This window comes from Amphibalanus amphitrite, unplaced genomic scaffold (assembly GCF_019059575.1).
Source record: "Amphibalanus amphitrite isolate SeventyFive unplaced genomic scaffold, NRLGWU_Aamphi_draft 000047F_arrow, whole genome shotgun sequence".
Lineage (NCBI taxonomy): Eukaryota > Metazoa > Arthropoda > Thecostraca > Balanomorpha > Balanidae > Amphibalanus > Amphibalanus amphitrite.
In genome coordinates this window covers 1,311,502-1,327,548 of record NW_024881543.1, presented here as the reverse complement: position 1 = coordinate 1,327,548, position 16,047 = coordinate 1,311,502, and the positions used below count along the sequence as shown (strand labels likewise).

General features: G+C 51.1%; 2 protein-coding genes across 2 annotated transcripts in view; one reads left to right on the top strand and one right to left on the bottom strand.

Moving 5' to 3' along the window:
* The window catches only part of LOC122377595 (glutathione S-transferase 1-like), an 86,367-nt gene that overhangs the window by 27,130 nt on the left and 43,190 nt on the right, over window positions 1-16,047 (bottom strand). The window lies entirely within an intron of this gene.
* The window catches only part of LOC122377594 (dual oxidase-like), a 49,558-nt gene continuing 41,166 nt past the window's right edge, over window positions 7,656-16,047 (top strand). The window contains exon 1 of the mRNA XM_043357802.1: window positions 7,656-7,864. Coding sequence (XP_043213737.1) covers window positions 7,777-7,864 — 88 coding nt within the window. The 5' untranslated portion in view covers window positions 7,656-7,776. The remainder of the gene's footprint in view (window positions 7,865-16,047) is intronic.

Here is a 16,047-nt window from a genome sequence, read left to right as displayed (position 1 = left end):
GTGTAGAGCAGCGACTGGCCCGGTTCCTGATGAATCACCGCTCTACACCAGTGGCTGCTACTGGCAAAACCCCAGCAGAGATGCTATACGGACGGAACATCCGGACTCGTCCCGACCTCCTCCGACCGGATGACAGAACAACAGCCAGAGGTGCTCAAGAAAAGATGATCGAAGATGCTGGTGGACGCCACCGTCTCTTCCAAGAAGGTCAAGAAGTGTGGGCGAGAAGCTACTCAGGCCCCAAGTGGAAACGAGGGAAGATACTAGCAAAGACAGGACCAGTATCGTACGAAGTAGACGTTGGCGTAGCCGTATGGAGCCGACACGCAGACCAGCTTATCCACGCTGGTGAGAAGACAGAGCACGAGAGAGAGGATCAGAGCCAAGAGAGAGGACGAGAGGAAGAGGACGGAAGGGAACACCGCCCAGAAAGAAACCCAGACAAGAAACAAGAAGAGAGAGAACAAAGAGGAGATGATCATGAAGAACGTCAAGCTGAAAAACCCGAAGAAAGGGAAGAAAGAAAAGATGGGGGAGAAAGAACAGATCAGCAAGAAAGAGGGGAGATGAGACAAGAACAGAAAGATCAGAGAGGAAATGACCAGAGAAAACGGCAAGATGGAAGAGCAGACGGAGAGGAAGAAAGAAAAGAAGAACAGGAAAGAAAACAAGACGGAGGTCAGAGAAGAGAAGCTGAACCGTTACGTCGATCGACCCGGGTGCGCCGACCCCCAGATCGCCTGGTGATGCAGATGTAAAGTCGGTGGGGGGTGGTGTTGTGGCGCGATGGCGACTCGCGCGACATCTGTGTCAGTACGGCACGACACCTAGCGGTGGCGCTGCCGTACGGTTGTGCGTGTGCCGGCCAACCCCGAGTTACGAGCGGGGGGCTGGCAGTTGTGTAATACACCGTGTGCTGAACGGACGGCTCTGCTGGGCGCGCAGACTACCGACCCGAACAGGCAAAGACACTGCAGCCCTGAGCTAGCGTCAAACTTAAAGTGCCCTTAGCTGGTGTCAGAGGACCCCAGTTGGTGTCAGAGGGTCATCCATTGGCGTCTAATGGCCATCAGAAGGCCCAAAAACGATCCTCAGCTGGCGTCCAACGGTCCTCAGCTGACGTCAAGAGGCTCTCAAAAGGCCTCAAAGGCCCCTCGACTGATCAAAGGGCCCTTAGAAGGCCTCAATGGGAACTCAAGAGACGTTAAACGGCCCTCAAAAGGCTTGAAAGGGCCCTCTGCTGATGGCAAAGGGCTCGCACCTGAGTCAATAAGAGCCTTGTCAAAAAACGGACCTGAGAAACCTTGCCGGCGCTGGTTATCTGCGGGACTCCTACACTTACCGGAGTGGCCCCCGTTTACTGAGGGGCCCTGGTTATTGATGGGGTCCCTGGTTACTTAAGGGGCGCCTGGTTACCAGAGGGGCCCATGGTCACCTGGCGGGCCCCTGATCAATTGAAAACCCCTGGTCATCTGAAACGCCCCTGATTACCTAAAGGGTCCCATCACTTGGATTCAGTGACATAGCAAGGGAGCGGGGGGGGGGGGTACGTGCCCGTTCCCGGGTTTAGGGTTCCTTCGAAACCGAGGGGCCCTGCGGCGCCAGTTGGTAGCAGAGGGTTCGCGCTGGCCGCACTTCAACTCGGAAGGACACCACAGGGCTTGTGGGGGCACGTTATTGGCTCCTATGTAGCCACAATTATCTTCATAAAGGCCCAATGCCGGTTTCTGAGAGACCTCGCCGGCCGCTCAGGGCCCTAGTAACGGCCAACGAGGGATTGGCTGCTCTGGCTCCACATCCGTCTGTGATAGACACACGGTCCACACCAGTGTTTCTAAAGGCACCCACAACGGCAACTGCGAGGCCCCTCGCCCCACCTTCAAGGGACCCCCACCAGCGCATCCATCGGCGGCTCTGAGAGTCCCCACACCGACGCCTCTGAGGGCCACGTACCAGTGACTCTGAAGGCCTCTTACCAGCCTCCGAGTGTCCTTGCCAGCATATGACGGGCCACTTTCCACTTGCAGGCCATTTTGCAGGGCCACACACATGCCAATGATGGCCCCACCAGTGTCTCTAAGCCCTAAGACCCCGCAACGGCGCCTGTGAGGACCCAACACCAGCGCATCTGACGGCCTTTCACTGGCACCTCTGAGCGCGCCACACACCGGTGACTCTGAGGAGCTCGCTCGCTTCGCTCGCTCGTAAAATACCATGTAAATTAGGCATTAGTGTACATTAGGCACACTCCTCGGGCATAAATGATACTTTTGCTTGCCAATTTCCCACCTTTTCTCATGCAGAGATCCCGTTTTAAAGAGACCCGTCTGCCAGTGAGACTGGACCCACCGTGCCTCCCTCCTCCCATCGAAAGGTCCTGGATACATCCTTGCCTGAGCTGACCCCGGGCCCCCGGGTGACTCGCGGGCCCGGGGTCAGGTGACCAGCAGATGACCCCCTCTTGGGCGAAATTCTGGGTACGTGTCCGCCATGCATCGTACATAGTCCTGTTGATTTGATTCATTGGTTTAAATATAAGTTATAAGCTGGATCTCTAGTCTGTGATCCGGCATCGTATCAGATATAATGACATTTCATGTCGATGTGCCTAAAAAAATATGCCTAAAAAAATATGCGAATATACGTGAAAAAGGAGTGCTGCTCCCGCTCCTACACATCCGGGCCAAACAGTGACCGGCCTGGACCGGCCCCTGCTTCTAGCCACCCGGGGTCGGTCGGCCGGCCGGCAGTCAGTCGCTGCCCGGGGCTGATTTCTGAGGGACTTGCAAAAATGTTTATTAATGAAATGTTTTACGTAATAAATTAGATGATTAGGCATATGTACCGGCTCTGAGTCGCATTTGAGAAAAAAAACATGCTAGCGTGAAAATATATATGTTTTGAAAATTAAGCTGGTACCGAAATAATTGTTTTACCATGCATTGACAAACCAATTGCTCAAGCTTCAAACCAACCGAAATATAGCCCCGTGGGCCGTATTTTTTTTTTGGGGGGGGGGGGCTTCGGCATGGGGGCCCAGTTCGAAGGTCGTGCCCCCCCCCCCCCTTCAAAAATCCTGTGTGCGCGCCTGCGAACATACAACGCTAGAATATATGTAGAAACGCGCCATAATAATCAAATTACGGAGTAGGCATTCCATGTATGCATACCGGGACACTGGAGCCGCAGGCGGCAACACCCACTGCATGCTGAGGTATGTGCACGACCCTGTATATAAATGTACCCGTTTCGTAACCTCAGCTAATCGTGAACGATTCATTACCATAATTCTTGCTGTCCTCTCGTCTGGGTAGGTACTTGGGGAGTAATTATTGCGCGTGAACGCCAGCGAACGCACCTCGGGGATTCACACCTGCAGCATTTCACTAGGAAAAGCTATTAGGACGGCGGCTAGTTTCTAGTTTTTATTGACGTGCAAATTGTTCAGTTTGCGTTAGTGTCGGGTCATGGGTGAGTCTGTACGTTCCTGGCTTATGCAATTTCGATCACTTATACATATCTGGAATATATCGTCCTTGATATAATATGTTTCGATACTTTTTCAGTCATAGCTCTAGTTATTGTATGAAAGAAAATGCGTTGCATCAGGTTGTCAGTTTTCTCTGATCCTTGGCTAAATGTCCATTTCTGCTGATACCACTGCCATGCATATTCATTGCCGAATAAATGCATCCATCTACGACTGAAATAATTGACTTGTATATATGGATCAGCCTAGATGGTTGGATGTTGCCAAACATTCGGCGCCAAGCATGGAGTCAGTGGCCTTGAATTTAGGACAAGCGCGTAGCTTTGGTGCAGGTATCTAGTAATTTAGCAGCATATATTCGCGTATTTACGACGAGTAAACGCGAGAATTAAAGCACATCTCACTAAACTCTCCCTCCCTTTTCCTTCTCTCTCTCTCTCTCTCTCTCTCTCTCTCTCTCTCTCTCTCTCTCTCTCTCTCTCTCTCTCTCTCTCTCTCTCTCTCTCTCTCTCTCTCTCTCTCTCTCTCTCTCTCTTTCTCTCTCTCTCTCTCTCTCTCTCTCTCTCTCTCTCTCTCTCTCTCTCTCTCTCTCTCTCTCTCTCTCTCTTTCCCCACTCACAAAGCATATTTCTTTTTACCGTCGATCTTCCTTCTTCCATTCTCGGCACCCATGCCTTTTACCACCGTTTGCTTATATTTCTCAGTCGCAGCTATTGTACCACCGTCCACCACCTGTTGACCTGACCCCACGACACCCCAGCCGGACTCTCCCCTGTCCTTTCACGCCTCCATACCAACTAGAGACAGGCTGCAGCTCACTCTGCCTTCTATAAATTCGGGGAACACTCCACCCTCCGCGCTGAATATCGGCGAACTTTCATCGTAAACTTGGGTCATTTGCAACACGAAATGGGGATTCGCGGTAACTTGCATCTCTTCCTGCGCAGTCTTGTGACGTAATTCTATGCAAGATGGCATACGGTTTGGCGCTGGATGGCACAGTTTCAGTCCTTACCAGAAGTGTACATACATACCTACAGTTTCGGCGCAAAGTGGCACAGTTCCGCACCGGACCATAATTTCACACGGCTGTCCTGTCTCGTCCATCAGAAAAGTGCGTAATTCGCGCGCCCACCGGCCTCGGCTGGCCACCACAGCGGTGCCGCCGTGGCCGTCATTCCCAGGAAATTAGCCATTGGTGACGTCACTGGACCAAAGTGGGATCGCCTCAGGCTCCTCCCAGCGTGGACAATTCGCTGACCGATGGTGGTCCGTAACTACGGCTCCCCACAACAGAATGCTGCCGGTCACTCAAATTGAGCAGGCGTGGCCGCCGGTCGGAAATTACGACATCCGTCAAACAAAAACTATTATAGCGGCTGTGTCGTTTTTTTAGGAGCGACAGCCTGTGGTCGAGGTCACACTCACAGGGCGGTGGACATCGGCCGTGTCCGTGAGGTGGATTGTTATCGACTGATCCCTGTTTGGACATGGTTGGATATCGACTGCTCCCTGGTCAACAAAAGATAGGGCATTGTTTGGTTCAAAATTATTGATGGAGTTAAGTGTTTGTGCGAGGAACTTTGTAATAGTTATTTGAAAATATATAAGCATGACCTTTCCTCGATATTGAATAAAAAAAGTGCCGAAAAATGTACTTTATTGATAGAAAATATGTGATATTTCGGCCACTGGCCTTTGTCGAACATATATAATCAAGATAAACAATAGCAGTTGGAACGCGATGCGGCGAAACGAAACTATTGTTTATCTTAACAATAGCAGTTGGAACGCGATGCGGCGAAACGAAACTATTGTTTATCTTGATAATATATGTTCGACAAAGGCCAGTGGCCGAAATATCACATATTTTCTATCAATAAAGTACATTTTTCGGCACTTTTTTTATTCAATATCGAGGAAAGGTCATGCTTATATATTTTCAAATAAAAGATAGGGCACATAAAACATATTTCATTCAGTTATTTCTACATTTATATTTTAATGGATGTAGATATGGAATAAAATGTCGAATAGAAACATTGAATTTTGATTTCGACGGTGTTGATTTCTTAATTAGATTAAACGTTAAACATGACTATGAAATTGCAGAATTTTATACCACTAAAGCAGGAAGCGACCTGACCTTAACGTGATCCCAAAGGTATTAGGATATCTGACGCCTGTAAGAGCAAGAGATTATCATCATGCCTTGTGCAATGCCTACCTTCCATTATATAACGGTCGTTACTCGTTATATAATACAGCCATTACAAATGTAAAGGAAGGATAGCTTATTGAGAGTACGCGTATATATCAACCAAGTTTGATAAACATATACATTTCTGTTCCAAAGGTGGCTCCAGTTAGATATCCGGGAAAACATTGCAGATGAAACCCACTGTGGTAAAGTCTCCGGGTGACCGAGAGCGCCTGCCTTGGTGCCGTTGCTATTAGTTCGTTTGGATTAGTCCCCTTCAGAACAACTGAACTACCTGTCTCTCTTTATCCTAAGATCCCATGGCCCATCCCATTGGCCCTACAAGAAACAACTAGCTTAACCGAACATGGAGTACCAACTCTTTCAAGAACATATTTTGATTATCGAAACTGAGTCCAGTGCCGACATGAAACGTTATGCTTTATCGCTGTCTACCGCGGTAAAACGGTTGTCCGCTTGCCACCCAAGTAAGCATGAGTTTTGTTCTGATACCGGTTGGCGGCGGAAGGAAATATTGTTTTCGTTGCATGCCTTCTGTGGGGAAAAATGGACAGTCATGGTGTTTATCCCTGTATGATAATGCCATCAACCTTCCTCGAGATAAATGCGACAGTTTGCCAGCGAGAAAAATATGTGTACTGGTCTATGGTGTACTTCATTCCCGCATCAGCTGGTGTAGCCAAACAAATTGGCAATATAATTGTTACAAATTATTATTAAAAGATATAGGAAGCTGTTCTTGTAACTTTTAAGCATTAAATCCACATTTGCGTCTTGTGACAGGCTGAAAGCTCAGCCATGACACTCAACGTCAAATTTATATACGATGTCAGTACTTGACGGCCATTATTTCAATGCTACATCAAACTTAGCCCATGGTTAATGCTATTTATAGTCCGCTGATGACCACTACCGTGTTACAGGCACGCTATTTCGGTCACCGCATAAAGGGTCCTCGTTCCCACCTTATCAGCCCACGCCCCACAGCGTCGCAAATTAGCTAACAGGCTGCATAAAAGTTAGCATAGCCCACAAGGAAACATTCCTCCTATCACTGATGTGAATTTCCTGAAAATGCAGCTTTATCACTTCCGTTCAGTTATGAATGAGAGCTATCAGCAAGAACAAATGACTATATCATCAGGCATCGTGTTTGCAATTGCTCATTTCAACTGTTGGAGACGTTTTGAGACTATGGCTGCTGTGCAATTCATCATAATTCGTCAAATCGTCTTCCCAATATTCGTGAACAGTGGCGGATCCAGGGGGGGGGGCAAAATGGGCATTTGCCCCCCCCCAACGGCATAATTTTAACATTACGCCTATGGACGAGGCATGGAAAGAATCGATAAATTGTTATGGTTTGCCTCCCCAAAAAAAAAATTCTGAGCTGAATCCGCCTCTGTTCGTGAAAAGATGTTTTTACTCAGAAGAAAGGTTCCAGAAGACAAGACAGATAAAACGGATATCAGGAGAATACAAATAAGAACAAAAAGGGAGCACCAGCGAACAGAAAATAATTGGGAATGGTATACGACATGAACAGGAAGAAATGCACGAGGGCAGAGAGCGAGACACTGGTCAGGTCGCTGGTCAATTGGGCACATTGGCAGGCAGGGTGATATGTCAAGTGAGATGACAGTTTAGACGGGGGGGGGGGGCTAGCCATGCTGGGACGGGCTCAGCCCCCTCGTCTCGGCACGTGCTCTGACGGGGGGTCAGACATGTCAAACGATCGACGACATGCATCGGCGTGCAGTCGGACAGTGATCTATACCGGCCGCCCGGCGTTCCAGCACGCGGTCGACACGCGCTGTGACACGGTGCCGCCGGCCGGGCTCGGACCGACACCGGTCCGTCGGTCCGGTCCGGTCCGATTGGTCCGGTCCGGCGGCGCGCGCGGCTCTCCGGCGCGGTGCGGGGGCGGCGGCGGCCGCCGCTCAGTTGTCTGCGCGCCGCCGTCGTGGCCGCGTCTCTCTGCGCGCCGATGAGTGCCGGTGTCTGCCGTTGACAGCTCGTTAGAACAGACCGCGATCTGCCGTCCGTGATCACTCCAACATCCACCATGACGTCGGGCCGGTCGGCCGCGCGCCGGCTGCGGCTGCCGCTGCTGCTGCTGCTCGCCCTGAGTCTTTGGACAGCGCCCGGTACAGGTGAGTCCCGAGCCCGCGCTCCGCGCTCCTAGCACGTGCGCCGGCGGCTCCGACCGGGAGAAACTGTCAGTCGCACCGCGAACGCCGCCGCCGTGCCGCGAGAAAGCTGGCCTTCTCTCCAGGCCAGCTCAGCGACAAAGTCGTCAGTTGGCTCGTCCGACATTCACCTCACTTATCATTTAGCTCGCCCACCTGTATGTAAGCTCACCTGTCATTTAACTCGCCGACATTCGGCTCGTCGTCAGCTAGCTCGCTTTAGTTCATTCGTCCGTTCGCTGACCCGTCATTTGGTTTGTCCATCAGTTATAGCTCTCTCCGCCATTCAGCTCGCTATCCGTTCGTCAGTAGCTCACCTGTTTGTCAGGTTTGCGTTCAATCCAGCTCCTCCCGCCCTTCCGTATTCTGGCTGGCTTTTTGCCGGTCTGGGCGTATCTGCTGCGCGCGGCCGCCGGACGGCCGTGACTGCTGTGCACATGCGTGTGCAGAGGCGCACAGAACAGTTGTACGACCTTAGGCGGCGGGGTAAAAAGCCGCCGCGGTGTGCGCGCCGCTCCGGACGCAGCTGAGACGGTGGGACCCGGCGCTCGGACGGGGTAACGGAACCGGACCGCAGAGGCGACGGTGCCCGAGGTGGTCGGGCGGTCAGTCGCGACTGATGCAAGCGGATGTGACCGCAGTGGTGACGGCAGAGATTTCCGCACTCGTTTGAGAAAGCTGGCCGAGGCAGCGGATACGAATTGCAGTTGAATTGTAGCTGTGGGCTTTATGCTGTGGAGGCTTATCGAACTGCATTCTCGACAGCAAGCTGCAGAATGTGCCACACTCTGTCTTTTTATATCGCGACACAATTGTTATCTATAATTTCAGATATCCTAGTTTAGCAGCATAAATGGTTGTTCAGCTCAGTTGTCACTGAGGCCAGTCTAGCCAGCTCCGACGTAACATCTTGGCACAAACTGGTTATGGGCTGAAATCCACACAAATGCCAGCGTCCCGGGATACATGTCTGACCTCCAGAAAAGAGGCAGCTCTAATCCGGAGGCGCACCATAAACCCGTCGCTTCAGTCACCTCAGAGTGGCAGGTTTTGTGGTGTCTGTCACGCCCGGGGCAGTCCCGGTGTTTTCCGCTAGAACCCATCAGAGAAGAACGTGAGGTGTAGGTTTGGCCGAGATGATTCGATTAGCATAAGGGTCGACTCCGGTGTTTCCCCGCGTCGATCTCTGTCTCTCCCGTGTGGTCCCTTGCCCATTCTGTGCCCGTTCCGTGCTCGCTCCGTGCCCGTTCCGTGCCGAGCCTTCCCACGTTGATTACCGTGGGTCCGCCGGGGGCCGGCTGTTAAACGTCAGCTCCGATGGCGGGGTATGCTGTGATGATGAAGTCCAGGTGGTCGCTGACGTGGCCACCCGACTTCCATCCCCTCAGCTTAGCGGTTCTTCACGACCGCACACAGACATACACATGCACGCGGCGGGGTGCGTCAACACCCAGCAGGAGGGCAAACAGAGGAGAAAAACGGCACGGAATGCCGTCCGCTCAGCCATAGTTACCGTCAGATAAGATCAAAGTGCAGGTAAAGCCTGAAGATAAGGCGAGTGGAGTTGCGTGTTGCCTTCCTTCTTGTCCGCAAAGTCCGTTAGTGCCAAGCTATGACGGCGGCCTGTTTTACCTTCCAGTTTGCAATTACTTTTATGGCCGCTTTCACGCCTCAAGCTCTCAAGTTTCATTTTCTCATCGCCGTGGATCGTTCAAAACGGTACGCTGCGTCTGAGAGGTTGTCAAAGAAGTCGCCACTTACGCTTGACATGGCTTCACCAAAGCTCACTTTTAAACAAGTGCTCATGCTGTAACGCACGTCATGGTAGAAATGTATAGAAAACAACGACACTCGAAATGCACCAACTAGGTCACCAGTGACAGCGTGCTTGGTAAATGTGTTCTCAAAGAGCATTTGTCATAGCCACCATGAATTTTTGGTTCCTAAGCGCAGCATGACCTTTGGAGTGGTCCCATATTCATTGTCCAATGTTCATGTTATGCAACGACCAATGTGTTGAAGCTCCGCCAATATTTTTACGATCGCCCGCTGACATCTTACCGATAGGGCCGAGTATCAATGACAGTAATTACAGTCTATGAATCGGTGATTGGGATGCAGTTAATTAGAAGGGCGGCCTTGCTCGGCTCAAACGCTGATTTGCCCTAACTGCAGACCGACATGACTGCACTTGATGAGCAGCGAAATTAAAAGCTTCGTGCATATGATGACCGTATTGATTATGAAGAACATTTCATTGTTCTACCAGGGCACAGGCATTGAATTTTAATAGCTTTGAACAGACTTGGCTCGTATCTGGGCCGGAGAGGCCGACGGAGGACGGCCACCGATCCATCCTTCTGTCAAATCACATCATCTGGGCTCCACATGTGGTCCATTAGGAACAATAGAGCACCGTCATGCCTTCTGCGTAGCATATTCCAGATAGTATCTCCGGAGAGGGTATCGTACCCCGGGCCAGATTGAACTGTCAGTCACTGGCGCTTCTGTTCACCCCGGGCGGCCGCTCCGGTGACCTGCATCAGCCTCCATGAAAGTGAAACCTCACCCGTGCATGGGTTTGCGCCGCGCCAGGCCATGACCTGAGGTCGGCTCTCCAGGCCGGCTCGAGGGCGCCGCGCCGCGCCTCCTCTCACGGTGTGAGCCTTCTCTCAGCCGGTGCTCGACCCACATCGGGTGTGAGGGCTGTCGAGCGACCGCCGGGGTGGTGGCCTCTGTGGCCCTGTCACCGCGACCGCGCGCAGGCACCCACCGGCGGCCGGCGGCGAGCCCCCGGCGTGACCTGGCGACCCGCTGTGACCTGGTGTGACCTGGTGTGACCTGGTGAGACCTGTTGTGACTCGGTGGGAACCAGATGTCATTCTCTGCCCAGCCTGAAATGCTGGCGTCCGGTGGGTTTTCTTGGAAGAGTAGCCAAGTGGAGACAGAAGAAGAAGAGAGAGAGAGAGAGAGAGAGAGAGAGAGAGAGAGAGAGAGAGAGAGAGAGAGAGAGAGAGAGAGAGAGAGAGAGAGAGAGAGAGAGAGAGAGAGAGAGAGAGTGGGCACACGAAGGAGACGGAGTGTGTGTCGTCAAAGGTCACTGTGCCGTCGCCGGTACCAGACAGCTGTCACCTCCCAGTGGAGAGGAGAGGCGACGCGTCTGACCTTCGACCCTGTCCGCTCTCCCGGAGGGTTTGACGACGTAATGGCGTGTCACAGTCTCTCACCAGAACCCCGCAAATTGTGGTCGGGTTTGGTGTGTTCGAGTCAAAGGCAAAGTCCCATTGATACTATCCAGCCTGCGCACACTCGCTGACTCAAAGGGTGACTGAGTTGTGCAGAGTACAATACTTTGCGGTTGTGTCCAAGCAAAAATACTGCATAAGAGCATGTGGGAGCTCTTCTAGCAGCATTGAACCATTCAAGGTTAAACATTCTTTGTCTACGCCATCTGAAAAGTGCACTTCCAGCCACGTTAGTCCTGGTCTCGTCCAAAGCTCAGCAGCTGAGCCTCCATTGTTCGCTGCGGCTGTTTTCACATCTCGTGGGAACTGCTCTATGGCGGATGCTGCCAAGATGAGACGACCCGTCATAAGTTGAACTTGCAGTCGACTGGGAGCCGGTCTACTCGTCACTGGCTGACTTTACATACCAGAAGTGCCTCGAAGAAGTGTCAAACGAAACTGGAAGATGCCGCTCTCAGGTTAATGAACTGCTAAAGATGATGGAATTAAATATAAAAACTATTATTTCTCAACGTTCTATGGCACGACAAAGCAAGTGAAGCTGCACTTTTATTTTTACTCGTCGCCCTAAGTGTCGTGAATTGATGATAATGGTGATATTCTGCTGACGCGAGCTAAAAGATTTCCCCTGACTTTTGTTGACGAATGAAAATGAAAACAGGCGACTCATCACCGCTGTTTTCATCCAGGGCGATAGGCTGTCAAGTGTCCCATCTCCCATGGAGATATGAATCGGACATGGCCTGGCCAGCTCTGGTGGAACGGTCGCCGACAGTCACATGAGACGCCGCGGCGGCTGCACAAAAACAGGGGGTCATGGTGTTGTTCTGTTTTGAACGGGGATTGTTTGCAGCTGTGTTGTCCGAGACACCTGGAGTTTCACGATGGAGAGTCCCAATTCGTCTTCATTACCGTAGAGCGCGGCCCACACCGTCACTTAAACTGAGTAATGCTGGCAGGTACAACAGTTTGTTGCCGTTGCAGTCTCACCTGTGACCTCTAGTTAAGTTATATCTCCATGGCTGACCTGCCCCAGAACACGGAGGGCGTCGCCATAATTGCAGTTGTTTTTCTTGTTGGGCTGGTGACAAGAATGTGGCAGGTAGAACTACTGTGTCGTCAACGCCCCAACCACAACCTCCTGCTGAGACCTCTCTCTCTCCCTTCCCCCCCCCTCTCTCTCTCTCTCTCTCTCTCTCTCTCTCTCTCTCTCTTTCTCTCTATCTCCCTCACTCTCTCTTTCTCTCTTTCTCTCTCTCTCTTCCTCTCTCTTTCTCTCTCTCTCTCTCTCTCTCTCTCTCTCTCTCTCTCTCTCTCTCTCTCTCTCTCTCTCTCTCTCTCTCTCTCTTCCCCATTGACACGACCTCTAAAGGGTGGTGATCTCTCCCAAACAGCCGTGTGCACCTGGGATGACGTCTCACTCACTAGACTGCCGACCACAATGGCTGTTAACGCTCTCAGCTCCGACCCAGTCCCGATCTTACTGATCCCGCGATCGGCCGATCCCGGAGCTCCCATTATCACCACAGATCGCTGGGTTTTTGGAGAGACGCTACACGTCTGGGAAAGACGCTACGGATCGCTGAGAGGCACAGGGACAGCAGGGACGAAATGGGCTAGGGCGTTATGGAACGTCGAGTCGAGAGTAAGCACGGGTCACCAGAGAAATACTAACTACGTACGAGAACCCGACAACAGATTGTCGAGAGACGGTAAAAGCCATCTACTAAACATCTTTTCTCACAGTGTCTCCGCGGGAAAACGCAATGAGCCATCTGGAGGCTACGTGCCTGCGCAAGATGACCCGTGGAGTCGAGCATATGCTCCGGCGATCTCTAACCTACACAAACACAGCTTGAGGAGCCAGTGTCGACCGGTCGCCACGGTGGCATGCATAATTCATCGCACAGGACTCCGAGTGGCCGAGGAGCGGGAACGGTCGGAAAGACCCGGGTCAGGCCCGGATATTGTCCGCAGGTCATGATCTGTGAGAGTATTGTCTGTGATCGGGATCACCGGGAGGGCTGCCTGAGACAGTCTCAATGGCTCTGTTGTTTGGTGTTTGTGGCTCCATAGACGGTCGGATTGGGTTACGGACGGTGTCGGATGACAGGCACGCAAGAAAACAAGAGGTGCTCTCTTGTAACCGAATGCTGGCCTAAAAACTAGCAAGATAAAACGTTCCTATTTGTTCAAGCTAAAGTGCAAAAAAAGTTGTACCACTTTGCACACGAAGCACTGAGTTGAATGGCTACTGCCTAATGACTATATGATATTGCTTTTTTATAGTAAAACAAACTACCTGAGTTATGACGAATTACAAGTAAATCCCATGGGAACAGAAGGGGAAAAAAAACGTGAAAAGAAAACATTCAATTTCTGCGGTGATTAATGAAGAGAGGAAATATGAATATCTCCTACCGTTTACAAATGATAGCAAACACATTAATCAGTCTGTGTGTTTTCATTCACACAGTGATTAACCACCTACACATCATACGACTGTTTCGCGATTGGTGCCACCATCATTAGTTACCTGACCAGTTTCCCCAGCACCCAGTCGCGTTTTCCTCCGTATGTCCACACTCGCTACACGTAATCAATTACATTCCCGGCATTTGCATCACAGCGCACTGGATCCACCAGCTCCGTTACCCAATCGGGCAAACACCTCCCGGCCGGCGCGCGCTCCATAGAGCCCCATTCACCCCGGTGGCTCTGTCGCCCCCTGCAGAGTCACCGACCACGCCTGGGGCACCCCGCGGCGGTCGGCGGCCGCTGTGGCCGGCCCGCGCACCGTCTCTCCCCCGGGTGAGAGATTTATGAGAGCGGCTCCACGGCGGTGGCAAACACACCTGTGGCGCGGCTCCCTTTGCTGCCCTGTTTGTGCCAGCGTGCGCGGCGGAGAGTGATGCAACGCTGGGCCACTTTCCAGCCCGGCGCGGCGCGGGGAGGGAGGAGGCGGGCGGCACGGTCCGCCGGGCCGGGTCAGACGGGCGACCGGGGGAGGGGAGGGGGAGGGGTGACACGGAGCTGGAGCTGTCACCATGCCGTTTAGTGGGGCGGGCGGGCGGGCATCTCATTGCAGTGGGGAGGGAGTTGATAAATATGAATCGTACGTACCGCTTACCAACGTAATAACTAATAAACATTTACATACTGGCATTTCAAAAATATGAAAAAGCAAATGCACCTTGTCAAAATGCACTTTGCGGCTGGGAACCGGTTCAGTTTAACTACTTTTGATGCTTTCAAACCAAATAATTGGTTAAGTGTTTCATTATCAAATTATTTGACCTTGCACGGCCATGCGGTCATGCCCTTGGCGATGCAATATCAGAGCGATGAAGATTAATGAGAGATAACACGGAAAAATGGTCTGCAATATCGTGCTGCATCCTGTAACCACCAATTCTTCGTATTTGTTCCGTGTCAAGGCCCACCACAAATGTCTAATGAATTTATGGCGATGTGGCCATCTTCTGGTGAAATCCATACACTCTTTCTCACCTTCGAAGCAATGCCAGTAAGACACGGCACTTTTCTAGCTTTCAAGCGCAGTGAATCAAAACACAATCGTACATGGCCAGGACTTGGGATGATAAGTCGCCTTATTATAGAACCCTGCCGGGCACGGCGCGTTGCAAAACCCCGGCCGTTACAACTTCCAGCGCCGATAGCTCGCCGCGATGAGCCGTGGTGTTACGTTCATGTGCCGAAATGAGGTTTCCGCTGGCGCCCCGCCCGGCGCACGGCGTTGCAGTCTCTCCGTACGCCCATATGACGTCACACAGCCAGCTGACCGCCGTTTTAGCATGGTTCAGCCGAGTAACGCTTATTTTATAACATAGTTTGCATACCCGATCGGATGATGATGGTTGTAAAACGCTCTTCTTGAATCCCTGTGCCCGGTGGGTATTGTTGCGTAAGAGAATTTGAGGAATATGGTGGGTCAATGTTGGGAAAATAATTGGAGCCCTCAGCTGTTCATTAGATACGTACTATCAATTAAGTATACCTACCATTGGATGCATTTAGGTTAAATAATTGAGTTAGATTAATTAGATTAGATTAGGTAATTTGATTAGGTTAATTTAATAAGATTTAATATGTATTTCCACATTATTTTTCCACTTGGTCATCGTAATAGCCTTTACACATCGTTAAAATGAAGATGCCGTTGTTATGATTTATATACTATGATAATATAATTTTTCAAAACAATATTTTATGTATCGCTGCTTTATTTATAGAGCATCATTGAATTTTTCACCTAGTTGCTGCTGCCCAAGCCTTCAGTAATGGTGTGACTTACACGCGTGGCCTGCTTTCATGCATAGCTTAATGTTAGTGAATGAGCATGCCGACGATTTGCATTATCACTCACGTCTTAAATTAGCACCAGTGCTTGTCTTGGGCAGGCGGGTCACGTCATCCTGAATAACTCTAATCGACCCGCTGCATTGGCGGCCCGGTTAGTGCGCCGTCAGGAGGTCGCTGGACCATTTATATCCCCACGGTCTCCGTTAATCACGTGGTTAGTATCTAATCGAATCGCGCGTCATCGGCTCGATAATTATATCTGCTCTGCAGGAGGTCCCAGTACTATTCTTTAGGCTGAACTGCCAGGGCTAAATACGGCCCAGGGTAATTTTCTCAGGCGATTTACTTGGTGCAAACGGCTGCCCCAGTTCAGGCAGCTGCCGTCGAGTTGAGCTCATTCAGAGTTTCTCCTAGCTGGTTGCATTTTCATCGCCTCTTTAGGCAGAGTGTTTCAAGGAGATTTAAGTATATGCGGGGTTTTCCGTGCACTTGAAGACGGATTTTAGACATCGGAGTTATTAGATATAGGCATTTTATGTCCAATGTCTAATCAGCTTCATAAGCAAGGATCTTATTTCA